The following is an 18,715-nucleotide window of genomic DNA, read 5'->3' on the forward strand; positions in this document are numbered from 1 at the left end:
TACTGACATGTATAACGGAATGCAGGCTTGAATGTGTTATACACACACACACTTACACACAACTTAGTGAGGTCAAAGACACATGGTTTAACACAAGGTTAATTCATGTGGAGTCAAAGAGGCTAGAACCTTGAGTGTCTGAGGACTGGACCAGACTTCTCTGAATGACTGGACTTCTCCAAAGCTTCTAAATGCTTCTAATTTCAGACATTTTCTTGCGAAGAAAAACAAGCCTGTGTGTATTGACGGTAACAGCGAGCTGTGTGGAGTGTGCGTCATGGTCACTCATACATAGCAGTGGTCTGTGAGAGAAGCATACTAAGTGTTATGTAAGGAGCTTAGAGGCTTTGTTCACTTTGTCCTCTTAAAATGTGGTCCTCTCAGTACTAACCTCCTTTGGTACAGTGTCAATGACAGCCCACACATTGTTGTAGGACAGCACTCCTACAACTCCTATTATGTGACTTGTTCTGACGAGGACATAGCATCTCTTCCCCTTCACAACAAAAATAACAAGACGTGCCAGACATTGGAATGATAAATATTTTTTATGAATATTTCCAAACAAACTGAGCTACTCTGTTTTCCAAAACAAAGAAAATATAACCCAAAGCTTGAGTGGTTTTGCCGCATCAGGTAAAGGAGATGTTGCTGGTTGCACACTGACTATCTATATGTTTAGTATAGTGCACAGCGCAAGAGTGAGAAAAACAGTAGGCTAGATTGCACAGATTCAATAGACCGCACTATACTTCAACATGGGAAGGAACGGTGGCTTTAGTATGCAGCTTTAGAAGACAGAAGACAGTAGTAATAAGGCATGATGGTGGTGGGTTTATAACTGGAGTGCAGTAGTAAAAATAGTGGGCGACTACAGTCCTGCATGGTGTTGTCATAGTTTCTAAGCATTGCTGTTCTCTGGCTCCCGCAGTAAACTCAGCAGCTTCTCCATCTTGGCGATCTCCACCTCAGGCCCCTTGGGCAGCTCCTGACCCTTCTTCTCCTGGTGAGAGACACAGTAGCACACATGTCAAATACTGCAGGGGAAACAACTTGACCTTAATGAAGAAAAACATACACTGAAAACAAGCTGGGAAGGAAGGGATGGTAAACAAAGGCAAGATAAAAGACCTGGAGAAATGCAATCCAATAAAAGCCTTTCTTTCCGGAGACTAAGAAATTAGAAAAAGGCAGACTTGCAGAGCGTGCAACTTCCAATATGGAATGTGTTATTGGCAGTTAAAACTCATCCATTGTTGACTTCAAACGTGGCCAACAAGAGGTAAAGGAAGTGGTCCAACATGGTGTCCGGTGGTAATGTGGCCACCTGGCACTTCTCCCATGCTGTTCTGGAGGTTCATCATTTCTCCCTGGGAGTACCTCCTCCTTATCTGAGATTATCATCACTATGGTTACCGACCTGGCTGATGGAACACTGTGTATCCTGGGGTGAGACTTTAATTGAATTAGCATCCTTTGGATTATTTACTCGAGAGCGCTGGTTATTTTCAGTGGTCCTTGCCCAACCTTGTTAACTGGTAAGGACTAAGGAAGGGTATGATTCAATCCAACATGCATTGCGGTACATGTCATGCACAGAGTGCTTTAACACTCTTGAAAAACACTAATGCTGTTTCTAGAAGTTGCAAGGTAGAAGTGCGAGGACAGGTGGGCAGACCCGACATAGTATCTAAATTAAAATATTCCCCTATCTGTTTAAATATGCTCCCTCTCTCTAAGGCATTTCATCATATCTGATAGATACGGGAGAGAGAGAGAAAGCTGAATGGGCAGAGATGATAAGTAGTGGAGTGAGATCCATCTTTCTCCACCCATCCCATTCCTGCTTCCTGCTCCACCCCTCATACAACAGCACTACAGTATACTATATTATAGGGATCCTCAAAGCTCACAGGGCTGTGCTGTAGAGTGTTATAGCACAGGGACCTTCACACACACACACAGCAGTTAAACATGGTGGTCTAATATTGAATTTATGGAAATTCAGTGACAGAGCGCTGCAATATTCACAGACTACAAAAATATATTTTGCAAAAATGCTACAGATGACTTGATGCTGTAGTGGAGGACCTGATTTAGGCAGTGGTACAGTGAGTAGATAGCTGACTGGCCTTGAAAAAATACATCTCATTCATAACCTTTTTTAGAAAGCTTTTACCGAGGGGGAGCTTATCTTGTCGGCATGCATGGGACAGAGATCTTCAAATCATAGCACTTGTCCTACCTATTTCAATAGGATTTCTCTCAATGTTGAGAGGTTATGCATATAGATGAGACCCCAGTACTGCATTGCAGACTAATAATACGCATAGGCTCCTAAATCAGTGGCTTGTTCAGGAGGGTGCAACGTTACAGGGCATGCAGATAGATATACTGTAGAACAGTGGTTCTCAATTGGTTTTTCCTCGGGACCCAAATTTAACCAGGTTGTCTCAGTCGCAATCCAATATTCACATTGCAAATAATGTTTTGCCAAAATGCAAGCTGGAAAACTATTTTTGATGCTATATTGATAGTAAATGTACCAATAATATGACAACAGTCAAACATTTTTCATTGTCAATAATTCAATTTTGCCAATATTTTTTATGAATAATGTTAAGGTCACTGGTTTGTGATCACAAAATCAAGCAAATTCGCTAAATACCTCTGCTAATAATACTGTGATTGAAGAAAAATTGTTAAGATGTTAAATTAAATTTAAAAAATATAGGATCATTATCATGTCTACACTTGTTCTTCCTGGATTTTAGTCACAGTGATGTAAAGTACTAAAGTAAAAATACATTAATGTACTACAATAAATCATTTTTTGGGGTATATGTAAAAAAAAAAAAAAAAAAAAGTACTTTACTATTTATATTTTTGACAACTTTCACCTTTACTTCACTACATTCCTAAAGAAAAGAACGTACTTATTACTCCATACATTTTCCCTGACACACAAATTACTCATTACATTTTCAATGCTTAGCAGGACAGGAAAATGGTCCAATTCACGCACTTATCATCCCTACTGCCTCAGATTTTGCGGATTCACTAAACACATGCTTTGTTTGTAAATGATGTCTGAGTGTTGGAGTGTGCCCCTGGCTATCTGTAAATAAATAAAAACAAGAAAATTGTTCCATCTGGTTTGCTTAATATAAGCTATTTGCAATGATTAATACTTTTAATTTTGATACTTAAGTATATTTTTGCAATTACATTTACTTTTGATACTTAAGTATATTTAAAACCAAATACATTTGGACTATTACCCAAGTAGTATTTTACTGGGTGACATTCACTTTTACTTGAAATCAGGATAAGGTAAGACCCAGATGCAGACTGTGTCAAAATAACAACGTTTATTATAGCAACAGAGGCAAAGGTACATGACAGCAGGCAGGCTCAGGGTCAGGACAAGCAAGGGTCAAAAACCAGGAGGGCGAGAGAAAAAAAGAGTCTGGGAAAAGACAGGAGCTGACAGGACGAATGCTGGTAAGATTGACAAACAAGACGAACTGGCAACAGACAAAACAGAGAACACAGGTATAAATACACAGGGGATCATGGGAAAGATGGGTGACACCTGGAGGGGGGTGGAGACAATCACAAAGACAGGTGAAACAGATCAGGGCGTGAAAGTACTCCCCTCACCCTCCTCTAGGGGCGACACCTGACGTCCTACCTGGGCGCATACCAGGTTGACCGGGGTGCCGGAGGTTGAAGTCAGCGATGAGGGCTGGGTCCAGGATGTCTCTAGCAGGGACCCAGCACCTCTCCTCTGGGCAATAACCCTCCAAGTCAACCAGGTACTGGAAAACCCCGCCCCATGGTCGAACCCTCAGGAGGCATCTCACCGTGTACGCCGGATGGCCATCGAAGGCCCGGGGAGTAGGGGTGGGCCTGGAAATGGATGACAAGGGACTGTGAAACACAGGCTTGATATGGGACACATGAAAGGTGGGGCGTATACGAAGGGTACGGTGCAACAGAAGATGAACAGCAAAGGGGCTAATTGACCTTGGAGATGAGGAAAGGGCCGATAAACCGGGGGGAAAGTTTGCGAGACTCCACCCGGAGGGGCAGATCCAGAGGGGACAGATCCCAGAGCCATACCTTCAACCCGAGACGATACCGGAGAGCCGGGGTCCGATGGCGATCCGCTTGTCGTCGATACCTGGAGGTGGTCTTGAGGAGGGCCCTCCTCCAGGCTCTCTTCCAGGTATGACAACAGTGGCAGACAAACATCTGGGCAGAAGGTATGCCGACCTCCTCTTCCTGCTCAGGGAAGAGTGGGGGCTGATACCCCAGGGAACACTCAAAGGGAGATAGGCCCGTGGCAGAGCAGGGAAGGGTGTTGCGGGCATATTCGACGCACACTAACTGCTGGCTCCAGGTGGTGGGTTTGGCAGAGACCAGGCAGCGCAGGGTGGTCTCGAGGTCCTGGTTGGCTTGCTCCGACTGGCCGTTGGACAAGGGGTGGAACCCGGAGGACAGGCTGGCCAACGACCCAATGAGGGTGCAGAAAATGGATCCGGAAGACGTGCAACACCATGAGCTGGGCCGTCTCTTTGACAGATGGTAGTTTGGGGAGAGGAATGAAGTGGGCGGCTTTAGAGAACTGATCCACCACGGTCAGGATGGCGGTGTTGCCATCAGTTGGAGGAAGACCCATGACAAAGTCCAGGGAGATGTAAGACCAGGGATGGTGGGGGACAGGCAGAGGATGGAGGAGACTAGTCGGAGCTTGCCGAAGAGTCTTGTTCTGTGCACAAACTGTGCAAGCGGCGACGGATGTGGACACGACTGGGACCATGGAACAACCACCAAAGGCGCTGTTGCACAAAGGCCAGGGTCCGACGGGCTCCCGGGTGGCAGGCCAGCCTAGAAGAGTGGGCCCCTCCAGGACCGCGGAGAGGATAGTGTCGGGAATGAACATCCGGTCATCAGGGCCCCCCCCGGGGTTTGGCTGGGAACGCAGTGCCTCACGAACCTGCTTCCCTATTCCCCAGCTGAGTGCCGTCACTAGGCATGAGGTAGGAAGGATGGTCTCGGGTTCCAGGGTAGTAGTCATGGGGCTATAGCGGCGGGACAGTGCATCCGGCTTGACATTCTTGGATCCTGGCCAGTACAAGAGGGAGAAGTTGAACCGTGTGAAAAGCAGGGCCCATCTGGCTTGCCTGGAGTTGAGGCGCTTGGCGTTGCGGAGATACTCTAGGTTCTTGTGGTCAGTCCACGCGATGAACGGATGTTCCGCCCCCTCCAGCCAGTGTCTCCATTCCTCCAACACCATCTTCACCGTGAGAAGCTCCCGATTCCCTACATTGTAGTTCCTTTCCGTGGCTTTGAGGCGATGGGAGAGGGCGCAAGGATGTAGCTTGAGGTCAAGGGCAGAACGCTGGGACAGGACAGCCCCCCCACCTCCACCACGAATTGACAGGTTGGGTCCGGATGAACCAGGATGGTCTGGTCACCTTCCGAGCCCCCAGGAAGACGTCCCGGGGCAGGTTGCGCTTACTTCAGTCAATGGGCGTGGCAGAATGGGCTCCAGCCTATGATGGCACCAGTAGACCAGTTAATGAGGGGATTGTGTCATTGGAGCCAGGAGAATCCCAATACCACGGGAATCAGAGGGGACTTGATGAGCAGGAACCGAATAGCCTCGCTGTGGTTCCCTGACACCTATAGGTGGATGGGAGTGGTGTTATGGGTGACTTGGCTTATAGAGCACCCGTCCAGTGCTCCAACGTCCATGGGAATGGACTGGCCTAAGAATTTTTACTAGGATAAAATGTCAGTAATTGTGAAAAACTGAGTTAAAATGTATTTGGATAAGGTGTATGTAAACTTCCGACTTCAACTGTAGTTGAGATTCTTCAAAGTAGCCACCCTTTGCCTTGATGACAGCTTTGCACACTCATTCTCTCAACCAGCTTCACGAGGAATGCTTTTCCAACAGTCTTGAAGGAGATCCCACATATGCTGAGCACTTGTTGGCTACTTTTCCTTCACTCTGTGGTCCAACTGATTCCAAACCATCTAAATTGGGTTGAGGTCGGGGGATTATGGAGGCCAGGTCATCTGATGCAGCATTCAATCACTCTCCTTGGTCAAATAGCCCTTACACAGCCTAGAGGTGTGTTTTGGGTCATTGTCCTGTTGAAAAACAAATGATAGTCCCACTAAGTGCAAACCAGATGGGATGGTGTATTGCTGCAGAATGCTGTGGTAGCCATACTGGTTAAGATTGCCTTGTATTTTAAATAAATCTCTGACAGTGTCACCAGCAAAGCACCCCCAAACCATCACACCTCCTCCTTTATGCTTCATGTTGGGAACCACATATGCGGAGGTCATCCGTTCACCTACTCTGCGTCTCAAAGACACGGCTGTTGGAACCAAAAATCTCAAATTTGGACTCATCAGACCAAAGGTCAGATTTCCAGTGGTCTAATGTCCATTGCTCATGTTTCTTGGCCCAAGCAAGTCTCTTCTTCTTATTGGTGTCCTTTAGTAGTGGTTTCTTTTCAGCAATTCGACCATGAAGTCCTGATTCACGCAGTCTCCTCTGAACAGTTGATGTTGAGATGTGCCTGTTACTTGAACTCTGTGAATCATTTATTTAGGCTGCAATTTCTGAGGTGCGGTGAACTTTAAATGAACTTATCCTCTGCAGCAGAGGTAACTCTGGATCTTCCTTTCCTGTGGCGGTCCTCATGGGAGCCAGTTTCATCATAGCACTTGATGGTTTTTGCAACTGCACTTGAACAAACTTTCAAAGTTCTTGACATTTTCCGGATTGACCGACCTTCACGTCGTAAAGTAATGATGGACTGTCATTTCTCTTTGCTTATTTGAGCTGTTCTTGAAATAATATGGACTTGGTCTTTTACCAAATAGGGCTATCTTTTATATACCACCCCTACCTTGTCACAACACAACTGATTGGCTCAAACGCATTAGAAGGAAACAAATCACACAAATGAACTTTTAACAAGGCAGACCTGTTAATTGAAATGTATTCCAGGTGACTACCTCATAAAGCTGGTTAAGAGAATGCCAAGAGTGTGCAAAGCTGTCAATAAGGCAAAGGTGGCTACTTTGAAGAATCTCAAATCTAAAATTTATTTTGATTTGTTTAACACTTTTTTGGTTACTACCTGATTCCATATGTGTTATTTCATAGTTTTCATGTCTTCACTATTATCCTACAAAGTAGAAAATAGTACAAATAAATAAAAACCCTGGAATGCATAGGTGTGTCCAAACTTTTCACTGGTACTATGTATATATATATAGACAGTGGGGCAAAAAAGTATTTCGTCAGCCACCAATTGTGCAAGTTCTCCACTTAAAAATATGAGAGAGGCCTGTAATTTTCATCATAGACAAACTTCAACTATGACAGACAAAATGAGAAGCAAAAATCCAGAAAATCACATTGTAGGATTTTTAATGAATTTATTTGCAAATGATGGTGGAAAATAAGTATTTGGTCAATAACAAAAGTTTCTCAATACTTTGTTTATATATCCCCTTTGTTGGCAATGACAGAGGTCAAACGTTTCTGTAAGTCTTCACAAGGTTTTCACACACTGCTGCTGGTATTTTGGCCCATTCCTCCATGCAGATCTCCTCTAGAGCAGTGATGTTTTGGGGCTGTTGCTGGGCAACACAGACTTTCAACTCCCTCCCAATGATTTTCTATGGAGTTGAGATCTGGAGACTGGCTAGGCCACTCCAGGACCTTGAAATGCTTCTTACGAAGCCACTCCTTCGTTGCCCGGGCGGTGTGTTTGGGATCATTGTCATGCTGAAAGACTCAGCCACGTTTCATCTTCAATGCCCTTGCTGATGGTAGGCTTTGTTACTTTGGTCCCAGCTCTCTGCAGGTCATTCACTAGGTCCCCCCGTGTGGTTCTGGGATTTTTGCTCACCGTGATCATTTTCACCCCACATGTGAGATCTTGCGTGGAGCCCCAGATCGAGGGAATGATCAGTGGTCTTGTATGTCTTCCATTTAATAATTGCTCCCACAGTTGATTTCTTCAAACCAAGCTGCTTACCTATTGCAGATTCAGTCTTCCCAGCCTGGTGCAGGTCTACAATTTTGTTTCTGGTGTCCTTTGACAGCTCTTTGGTCTTGGCCATAGTGGAGTTTGGAGTGTGACTGTTTGAGGTTGTGGACAGGTGTCTTTTATACTGATAACAAGTTCAAACAGGTGCCATTAATAGAGGTGTAATGAGTGGAGGACAGAGGAGCCTCTTAAAGAAGGTCTGTGAGAGCCAGAAATCTTGCTTGTTTGTAGGTGACCAAATACTTATTTTCCACCATAATTTGCAAATAAATTCATTAAAAATCCTACAATGTGATTTTCTGGAATTCTTTTTTTGTCTGTCATAGTTGAAGTGTACCTATGATGAAAATTACAGGCCTCTCTCATCTTTGGGAGAAGTGGGAGAACTTGCACAATTGGTTGCTGACTAAATACTTTTTTTGCCCCACTGTATATATGTCACGGGATACTAGGAGTGGTGGGTTGGAATCAGGCGCAGAGAGCAGGGTTCAGTATTTATTATCCGGCCAAAAAACGGTCACGCCAACATACAGGGCGCATAGAACAGACCAGCCCAAACACAGGACCAAACAGTCCGGAGAATACACACATGAAAATCACGTCCAACAGAGTAACAAAAAAACAATCCCGCACAAAACAAGGGCGGAACAACCTACTACATATAGGGAAGCTAATTAAACTAAAATACGCACAGGTGAAACTAATAAGACAAAACCAACAGACAAACGACAAAGGGATCGTAGCGGCTAGTAGGACGTTGACGACGACCGCCGAGCACCGCCCGAACAGGCAGGGGAGCCAACTTCGGCGGAAGTCGTGACAATATATATAATAAACAGCCTAGCCTATCCTCAATGACCGAGATCCATGTGACTTTTACTCCAGCGATTCTCAACTGGTGAACACAAATCTGGGTCGAGGGAGGTTTTGAATGTGGCTGAGTAAAAAATAAATACAAAAATATTATATATAAAGGAAGAGATGTCTCTGCTGTGTCCTGGGGCAACAGATTGAGTTTTGGGCAGGCTTTGTCTTTTCACTGTCAGTGGCTTTGGACAGCCACGGGAGAAGGAGGGGAGAGGCTGGTTGTCACAATGCTCCTAAATAAATATCTGGAGGGTGCTGTGCTGGGGATGAAGTTGGACAGATAAATGTTTGCCCTCAACTATATAACTTGGCTTAGAACTCGGGTCTCATCAACACCAACGATTCCCATGAATGATTAATTTAGTCACTGAGAAACATCAGAGTCCAACTGTTAAATGCTCTGACGTGTACCGGAACTACAGCCGTGGCTAACCCCCAAAATGAGTGTAATTAATATGCCGTGACTTGACGCCTGATGTCCGTGTTGTCCCTTATGTCAGAGACTCCTTCTCTTGGCCTGTGGTTACTGAGCGCACAGTGATTATAAACACCACACCTCATTAGCCACCACTATCAGAGGGTACAACGGGAGTGTGACTAATAAGATGGGAACAGCTGAAGGCTCCCGTGTCAAATTGGTTTTACTCCGTGAATTGCCCGGACCCTAACCCCCATGTTCTCCAGTGGAGCCATCAAGAGGGAACAAGAACTGAAACTGAGAATATATATATTCTCACCACAGTACAATGATCATTTAGAAACGGATTATCTAATTAAACAGATGAACAAACAAACAACTACTTCACGATGTGCCACCAAAGCTAATTGGACAGAGTGGGGGAGAGAGAGTGGTAGTCCCATGTTGAACCATACATACTAGACACGTGATTCAATCAACTGTTTACATTGTACAAAGGCCTATGTGTAAGCACTTAGAAGAAAGAGGTGTGTGTGTGTGTGTCTCGAGGCCTAGAGGAGAGAGTAGCAGAGACAACATAACAGTGTTATTTATTGCATTATGCGTTGGGTGTGGGCATTGCTGATGATGAATCATTTGATCTGTTCCCAGCTGTGTAGAACAACAACAGACCTGTATGAATAATGCAAAAGGCCAGATACATATCTAGAGTGGGATACAGCCACAGGTGAATAGTAAAGTTTCCCCACTCAAATGAAAAACACAGAATGTACAAGTAGTACACCGATGACGCGAGCAGAGTGTAGTCATTTTAAGCTACGAAGGAAGTGAATCATCTTTGACACGATAACCGCACGCCCCCTGAAATGTGATTTGTCATTTAGTATACTCTGCTCGTCTATCGGAGCATTGTTGATGCCAATTAGAAGCATTTGGCTTTGGAAGTCATTTTGCTGTCTCATTGTAGCACTGAGATGCAAACAAGTGTGTTCCTTGAAGAAAGGCCATGCGTCAGCATGACATGAAATTATAAGTGACTGGAAAATACGTGGCCTTACTCAACTATCAAAGAATTAATACGGAGAGTATGAAAATGAACATGAGCACCTTAAAAGGCCGAACGCTCTGCCCTCAAATGGATATCTGCCACAAACAATCCCATACTGTAATAAAATATCACTCAATCCATTTTCACTTGAGTCTCCAGAGGTGAAAATAAACAAATGCACAAAGGCCTTCAATCAATGGTGTTTTATGGCAGCTAGACACACCAATGATTATAAATGAGGTTTTTCCTTTATGAGAAATGCATGTGACAAGGGCCGGCTAAGCAGCGGCTGGCAATGAACAATTTAGTCCCCGATCGATGGCCGGCCCATTGAGATCAAGTCATCAGGAAGTGAAGAAACTGCATCTTCTTGTTTCCAAGGAGGGAAAAAACTCTCATCTCACTTTGTTGAAATCAGTAAACACTGAACTACTGCTCATCATTAGAGCACTGCTTATCTAATCGTTTTGTCATCATCAGTAGCACTGTGAGCTAGCTTTCCTTTCTGAAAATGGGTCTAAAGATCTAAAGTAGCCAAAATGGCACCCTATTACCATATATACTGCACTACTTTTGGTCCAAAATACTAATGTAGGCAATAGGGTGCCATGGCTTCCTGTTGAGTCAACACATCCATGGTAAACTAGCGCTTGATTGTTAAACTAACTGTCCAGTGGAAATCTCACTTTTAAAAGTTAATTTTCTGTTAACTAACACACAAATAATGTTATTGACTCACCCTATACCTGTATTTGTGGCCAAAGCATAAATTAGAGAAACAAAACACTTCAAAAACCTCAAACTTGTATCTCAATATCTCAAACAAACTGTTTAAGAAAAGCCTGCTATTTCCTCATGGAGAATGAGCTGGCCAATTAACGGCTTACTTAAATTAATGTTTTTAAATGACTGGTCCACACCTACACCATTCTCTCGTTGGGGTATGCTCACACCATTCCAACAAAGAAAGGATGCTTTTTTAACATACCAAATTACCATGCTAAGAGTTACTGACACAGCACCAGCACTGCTGGGCTCTTTAGGCTCTTACCTTGGGTTTTTTGCGCAGGTTAGGCGAGAGCTTGAGGCTGGTAACATATCCTCGGTCGTCTCCCACGATGATGATGGGGTAGACGGGGTTAAACTCAATGTGAGTCAGCTTAGTCTTTTTCTTGGCCACCACCGGCTGCTGGCAGATGGCCTCATATTTGTTGATGCTAAGGTCAAAGGTATGAACCTGAGGAAAAAAAGCAAAAGATATATAGAAAGTTCGGGAGATTATCTCATGCAAATGCAAGGGGAGTCATTTGGTCAAACCTGAAAAGCAATACAATGTGGAATGGTGGAGAACAGAAATATGTTTGAACCTGCTGCCTTTTGGAATGAGTGTGAAAGCTGACTCATACTGTTTTTTATAGAAAAATATATGAGATATTCTCTATAAACAAATCGAGTTGCGCATGTTGTTCCATCCTCATCTATTCCAGCTGGGAACCTCTGAGTGACAAACCAAATCAGCAAGGCAAGCGAGAGAGATTCTCAGTGGGGATGCAACTCGGACCATCTGGTGTTCGTACCAGTGTTTGCGCAACACTGAGAGAGTGTGTGTGTGTGCGCGATGTCTTGTTATTCAAATGACTCTGACAGGAAAAGCTTGCCTCTCCTGACATTTAGCATCACTGAAAATTGGTCCATTCATCAGTAAATACATGTCAACCAACACACACACACACACACACACACACACACACACACACACACACACACACACACACACACACACACACACACACACACAGTGTAGAGGGAGTATTTTGGTCATTAGCGGGAGTGACGAAGCAAGCAGCCCACATAGCCAGCGGTGACATTCTAAAGAAGGGGTGCCGTTGACCTCTAGGTTTGCTATCACCTATAATTGGGATTTTTCATCTCAATGAGACAACTATGAATGACTATAAATATAATCCAAATGATACAAATTGTAGCAGTCATTAGACAAGTGGTACTGTATAGAACAAAAAACGAATGGTTGTATTGTGACAGTTTCAACCTTAACCGAGAATATTTCATATTCTGGTCTGTCTGCTTAGAAACTGATGTTGCTGTGAAAGTGCTTGAAAAACAAAATCTAGGCTATGCCATAGAAAGTTTTCTAGCAGCTAGGAACTGGATTAGATACAAAACAGGTCAATGAATGGTAATATCATACAATTGGGAAGTCTCTATTCTTCTTTATAGTTGAATCTAGGGAATATAAATGAGTGTAATTCCTTTCAATAATAATTGTGTTGTTATGGCTGTCAGTGTATTTCATTTGACATGGCTGAGAATGAGATAAAGGTATAGTGTTAATGGAAGGTATCTCTTTGGTTACGTGAATGTGGCCTTTTCCATTTCTACAGTAACTATTTATCCATCAAATGTTGAGGTAACTGGATTTCAGTAATTATTTGCCATTATTGAGGCTACTATTGTGTTTGTGTTTAGTATTTTCTGGATACATGTTTTGTGAATTAGCCCAGATTTTGTATGTAGGCTATTGCATCCTTTTGACTGTCTTTATCAGTGAACCATATCATTCCCTGTCTGTGGGGGACTGGGGAGGCCCAAACCCCTGGAGTACAGGACTCCGTTTTCAGCCATATCAGACACCATGCACACCGCAGAGTTTTCTAATCTGTCTGTTTGCAGACAAAGTGACAGAGCAGATGGTTCATAGCGCATCGTCACATTGTTCATCGGCACTAATTTCCTTAATTTAACATGACAGGCAAAATAGAAAGAGAGACAGAGAGAGAGAGAGAGAGAGAGAGAGAGAGAGAGACAGGAGAATGTGATGAACTCCCAGGCAGGCCAGAGAGATGACAACCTCCACAGCTACTCCCGCATCAATGGACCGGCCAAGCCACTGAAGACCAATCACGTCAGTAGACCAATGACAACAGCTGGCTGGCGCGCTAACAACAGACACCGAGATAAACAGAACAAAATACTTGGAGAGTGCTGTAGTACAAATGACTCTGGGACAGACTCAATCAAACCTGCATTGGCAATGCTTATTGATTTCTTTCTGATGCAGACCATGTCTTCAGCAAGGGATACCCTTGTAATATAAGTTGTTTGTTACCTCTTAGCCATTTTTATTTTACCTTTATTTAACCAGGCAAGTCAGTTAAGAACAAATTCTTATTTTCAATGACAGCCTAGGAACAGTGGGTTAACTGCCTGTTCAGGGGCAGAACGACAGATTTGTACCTTGTAAGCTCGGGGGTTTGAACTTGCAACCTTCAGGTTACTAGTCCAACGCTCTAACCACTAGGCTACTCTGCCGCCCCATATAAGCGGGCGGCAGAGTCATAAGAGTCATTGTGTCAAACATATTTTTCTGAAGAAATTAAGATAGACAGACAGACATTTATGTCCATTCACCGTTTGCTGCTCCTCAAAAAAGTGATTTAAGCTTTTGTTAGTTAACAACGTTTTGACTACATTGGCCTTGATGGAGTTTCATAAAAACAACTTTTGAGTGAGAGGACATTTTTTTAAAAATTTTATTTCACCTTTATTTAACCAGGTAAGCAAGTTGAGAACAAGTTCTCATTTACAATTGCGACCTGGCCAAGATAAAGCAAATGCCTTGGTCTCTTTGCCTCTAATTGGTTACATACCTTCCCATCAGTGGTGACTGCAGCGAAGACAGTGGAGGAGTAAGGAGACCATGCCACATCTCCCACAGAGGCGTTCAGGTCAAAGGTGAACATTGGGGTCCTACAGAGACATGGACACTGAAGTATAAGGACTCCGTAATGGATACAAATACCAATACTATAAAATCTAGATTACATTATTTACCTTAAAGATAGCAGAAAACAATACATCATAGACACATTCTCTAAACTTTTGTAAGAGCAGGTCACATTACTTCATAAGTTCATCATAAGTACAAGTAAAAAGTTAGAGAGTAAAGAGTGAAAAAGACGAAGACAGACATTACTCTTCCCGAGAGAAAAAAAAGAAAGAGAGAGAGAGGGCTCGAAAATAAAAATCAATAGCACCTCTTCAGGCTACATAGACTCCATTGGGTCTGCGCCCTCCTCTTATCCCACCAAAGATATCCCTCTCCTCCCTGTCAGTGTATTATAATGCATGTTATTTGCTCCAGTGAGGTCTTCAGGGTCTAGAGAGATGAGGCAGAGCGGGGAATGGGATCCAGGATGATAAGTTTGAAAGTGCGTGAACTGCAGTATCTTATATTCCATTCTTTCCAAAGAAAAGGAAGGAGACATGAACAGTGACTGTTATTGCTCCCAGTGGTGAGACTGTTTGGTGAACTGTAGGAACAATACAATGGTTTGAAATGTTTGTCCTCAGTCTTTTGAGGTGCAGGCAGGCAGATAAGTAGCGCTAAAGACATATGGCAAATAGAACCTAGTCAATGCCATATCGGCAGATAGCCTAGTGGTTAGAGTGTTGGGCCACTAATCAAAAGGTTGCTGGATCAAATCCCCGAACTGACAAGGTAAAAAAATCTGCCACTGAACAAGGCAGTTAACCCACTGTTCCCCGTTAGTCCATCATTCAAAATAAAAATGTGTTCTTAAATGACTTGCCTGGTTTTAAAAATCAATCCAAAATAACTTTGGAGTGATTTTTCATTAAATGAGAACAAAACAGATTGGGTCACACTGATTCCAAAGTGGTATCAAGCAGTTAAAGAACACATTTACTCTAAATAGTTTCTGTTAACTAAGATACAAAGTAGGCTAGAAATCAACGTTTATTGGTCGAATACACAGATTTGCAGGTGCAGCCAAATGCTTGTATTTTGTCAATCAAAAAGTGGTGCAGCCAGTCCATAGACTAGAGAGATAGTTATTCTATGTGTATAAACAGACAGATAGCACATGAAGCTACTGAAAGAAGCTAGGATGTCAAGAGAGTGCGGGGTAAGCTGAATGATATTATTAGTTTATCACAGGCTGCCAGGCTGAAGTCCTGATTTCTGTAACCTGCAGAGAAATCTGTAACACTACTTCTGACATTTTGTGACTCAGGCTAGATCTGATCTGAGACGCATGACTCATCACTCACAGCCCAGTAAGATAGATGGAGTTACAAGGGCTTGTATCAACAGGAAAAAGTAGTTCCGACCTAATCAATCCACACGATCTTATTCGAATGACCATTTAAGTGTGCAGAGGGACTACTGTTCAACTACTGCTGAACTAAATAAGTGGCTCCTTCACCATGCTCCCTAAACAATGTAGAATCAATTTCTGAAAAAGTATTCTGTTTTAAGAAGGTCATACCAATGATCATTTTGCTATTTGATTTAGAATTTTAAGACCCCTTGAAGTATCAAAAAAATACATAAAACAATTATTTTATGAAAAATGTTATTTGGCATTACTGCTATTAGCCCATACAAATGCATGAAATAACAGATTCACTGCATGGAACAACAGATAGTCCCCCCCAAAAAATCTAAAGGAAGTTTCTTCTGAAATGTCTGTCCTATATATGAGGGATATAACAAAGATCAGGAAACAATATACAGTATAAATACAGTACCAGTCAAAAGTTTGGACACAACTATTCATTCAAAGGTTTTTCTTTATGTTTACTATTTGCTACATTGTAGAATAATAGTGAAGACATCAACACCATGAAATAACACATGTGGAATCATGTTGTAACAAAGAAAGTGTTAAACAAATCAAAATATATTTTATATTTGAGATTCTTCAAAGTAGCCACCCTTTGCCTTGATGGCAGCTTTGCACAATCTTGGCATTCTCTCAATCAGCTTCACCTGGAATGCTTTTCCAACAGTCTTGAAGGAGTTCCCACATATGCTGAGCACTTGTTGGCTGCTTTTCCTTCACTCTGCGGTCCAACTCATCCCAAACCATCTAAATTGGGTTGAGGTCGGGTGACTGTGGAGGCCAGGCCATCTGAAGCAGCACTCTATCACTCTCCTTGGACAAATAGCCCTTACACAACCTGGTGTGTTTTGGGTCAATGTCCTGTTGAAAAACAAAGGATAGTCTCACTAAGCACAAACCAGGCAGTTATGGCGTATTGCTGCACAATTCTGTGATAGCCATGCTGGTTAAGTGTGCCTCTAAATAAATCACTGACAGTGTCACCAGCAAAGCACCCCCACACCATCACACCTCCACCTCCATGCTTCACGGAGGGAACCACACATGCAGAGATCATCTGTTCACCTACTCTGTGTTTCACAAAGACAAAGATTTTTGGAACCAAAAATCTCAAATTTGGAAAGGACAGATGTCCACCGGTCTAATGTCCATTGCTGTTTCTTGGCCCAAGCAAGTCTCTTCCTTTAGTAGTGGTTTCTTTGCAGCAATTCGACCATCAAGGCCTGATTCACCAAATCTCCTCTGAACAGTTGATGTTGAGATGTGTCTGTTACTTGAACTCTGTGAAGAACTTATTTGGGCTGCAATTTCTGAGGTGCGGTTAACTCTAATGAACTTATCCTCTGCAGCAGAGGTAATAATGGGTCTTCCTTTCCTGTGGCAGTCCTCATAAGAGCCAGTTTCATCATAGTCCTTGATGGTTTTTGCGACTGCACTTGAAGAAACTTTCAAAGTTCTTGACATTTTCCAGATTGACTGACCTTCATGCCTTACAGAAATGATGGACTGTCGTTTCTCTTTGCTTATTTGAGCTGTTCTTGCCATAATATGGACTTGTTTTTTTACAAAATAGGGCTATTCCACCCCTACCGTGTCACAACACAACTGATTGGCTCATGGTGCCGTAAGAAGATGGCTGATGTTTTACGCGCTCCTAAGGACATACTGCTTTCCCGGAAACAGGCCCAAATCCCTGTTATTTGTGTGAAGAGATTTCATATGCAATCGAATAAACCCACACTGACTTCTGTTCTACTAGCTAACATGCAATCATTGGAAAATTACATTAGACGACCTACGAGGAAAATTAAACTACCAACAGGACATTAAAAACGGTAATATCTTATGCTTCACGGAGTCGTGGCTAAACGACGACATTATCAACATACAGCTGGCTGGTTATACGCTTTATCAGCAGGATAGAACAGCGGCGTCTGGTAAGACAAGGGGGGCAGACTTTGTATATTTGTAAACAACAGCTGGTGCACGATATCCAAGGAAGTCTCTAGGTTTTGCTCGCCTGAGGTAGAGTATCCCATGATAAGCTGTAGACCACACTATCTACCTAGAGAGATTTCATCAGTATTTTTCACAGCTGTCTACATACCACCACAGACCGATGCTGGCAGTGAGGACACACTCAATGAGCTGTATTCCGCCATAAGCAAACATGAAAAAGCTCATCCAGAGGCAGCACTCCTAGTGGCCGGGGACTTTAATGCAGGGAAACTTAAATCCGTTTTACCAAATTTCTATCAGCATGTTAAGTGTGCAATCAGAGGGAAACAAAACTATAGACCACCTCTACTCCACTCACAGAGATGCGTACAAAGCTCTCCCTCACCCTCCATTTGGCAAATCTGACCATAATTCTATCCTCCTGATTTCTGCTTACAAGCAAAAATTAGGGCTGGAACACCAGTGACTTGGTAATTTAAAAAATGGTCAGATGAAGCAGATGCTATGCTACAGGACTGTTATGCTTGCACAGACTGGAAGATGTTCCGGGATTCTTCCGATGGCATTGAGGAGTACACCATGTCATTGGCTTCATCAATAAGTGCATCGATGACGTCGTCCCCACAGTGACCGTACGTACATACCCCAAATAGAAGCCATGGATTACAGGCAACATCCGCACTGAGCTAAAGGTTAGAGCTACCGGTTTCAAGGAGCGGGACTCTAACCCGAAAGCTTATAAGAAATCCCGCTTTGTCCTCCCACAAACCATCAAACAGGCAAAGCGTCAATACAGGACTAAGATCGAATCGTACTACACCGGCTCTGACGCTCATCGGATGTGGCAGGGCTTGTAAACCATTACAGACTACAAAGGGAAGCGCAGCCGAGAGCTGCCCAGTAACATGAACCTGCCAGACGAGCTAAATTACTTCTATGTTCGTTTCGAGGCAAATTACACTGAAACATGCATGAGAGCACCAGCTGTTCCGGACGACTGTGTGATCACGCTCTCCGCAGCCGATGTGAGTAAGACCTTTAAACAGGTCAACATTCACAAGGCCGCAGGGCCAGACGGATTACCAGGACGTGTACTGAGAGCATGCGCTGACCAACTGGCAAGTGTTTTCACTAACATTTTCAACCTCTCCCTGTCCGAGTCTGTAATACC

The 18,715-nt window shown here is 43.3% G+C and overlaps 1 protein-coding gene across 1 annotated transcript in view; it reads right to left on the minus strand.

Annotated features, from left to right (window-relative positions):
• Positions 1-529: 529 nt before the first annotated feature.
• Positions 530-18,715, minus strand: part of dnai1.2 (dynein, axonemal, intermediate chain 1, paralog 2) — a 34,098-nt gene continuing 15,912 nt past the window's right edge. Inside the window, exons 18-20 of the mRNA XM_029682972.2 lie at positions 14,089-14,188; positions 11,472-11,657; positions 530-1,003 (exon numbers count right to left, since the gene is read on the minus strand). Of these exons, the coding sequence (XP_029538832.1) occupies positions 902-1,003; positions 11,472-11,657; positions 14,089-14,188 (388 nt within the window). The 3' untranslated portion in view covers positions 530-901. The remainder of the gene's footprint in view (positions 1,004-11,471; positions 11,658-14,088; positions 14,189-18,715) is intronic.

Source organism: Oncorhynchus nerka, linkage group LG15, assembly GCF_034236695.1.
Source record: "Oncorhynchus nerka isolate Pitt River linkage group LG15, Oner_Uvic_2.0, whole genome shotgun sequence".
Taxonomy (NCBI): domain Eukaryota; kingdom Metazoa; phylum Chordata; class Actinopteri; order Salmoniformes; family Salmonidae; genus Oncorhynchus; species Oncorhynchus nerka.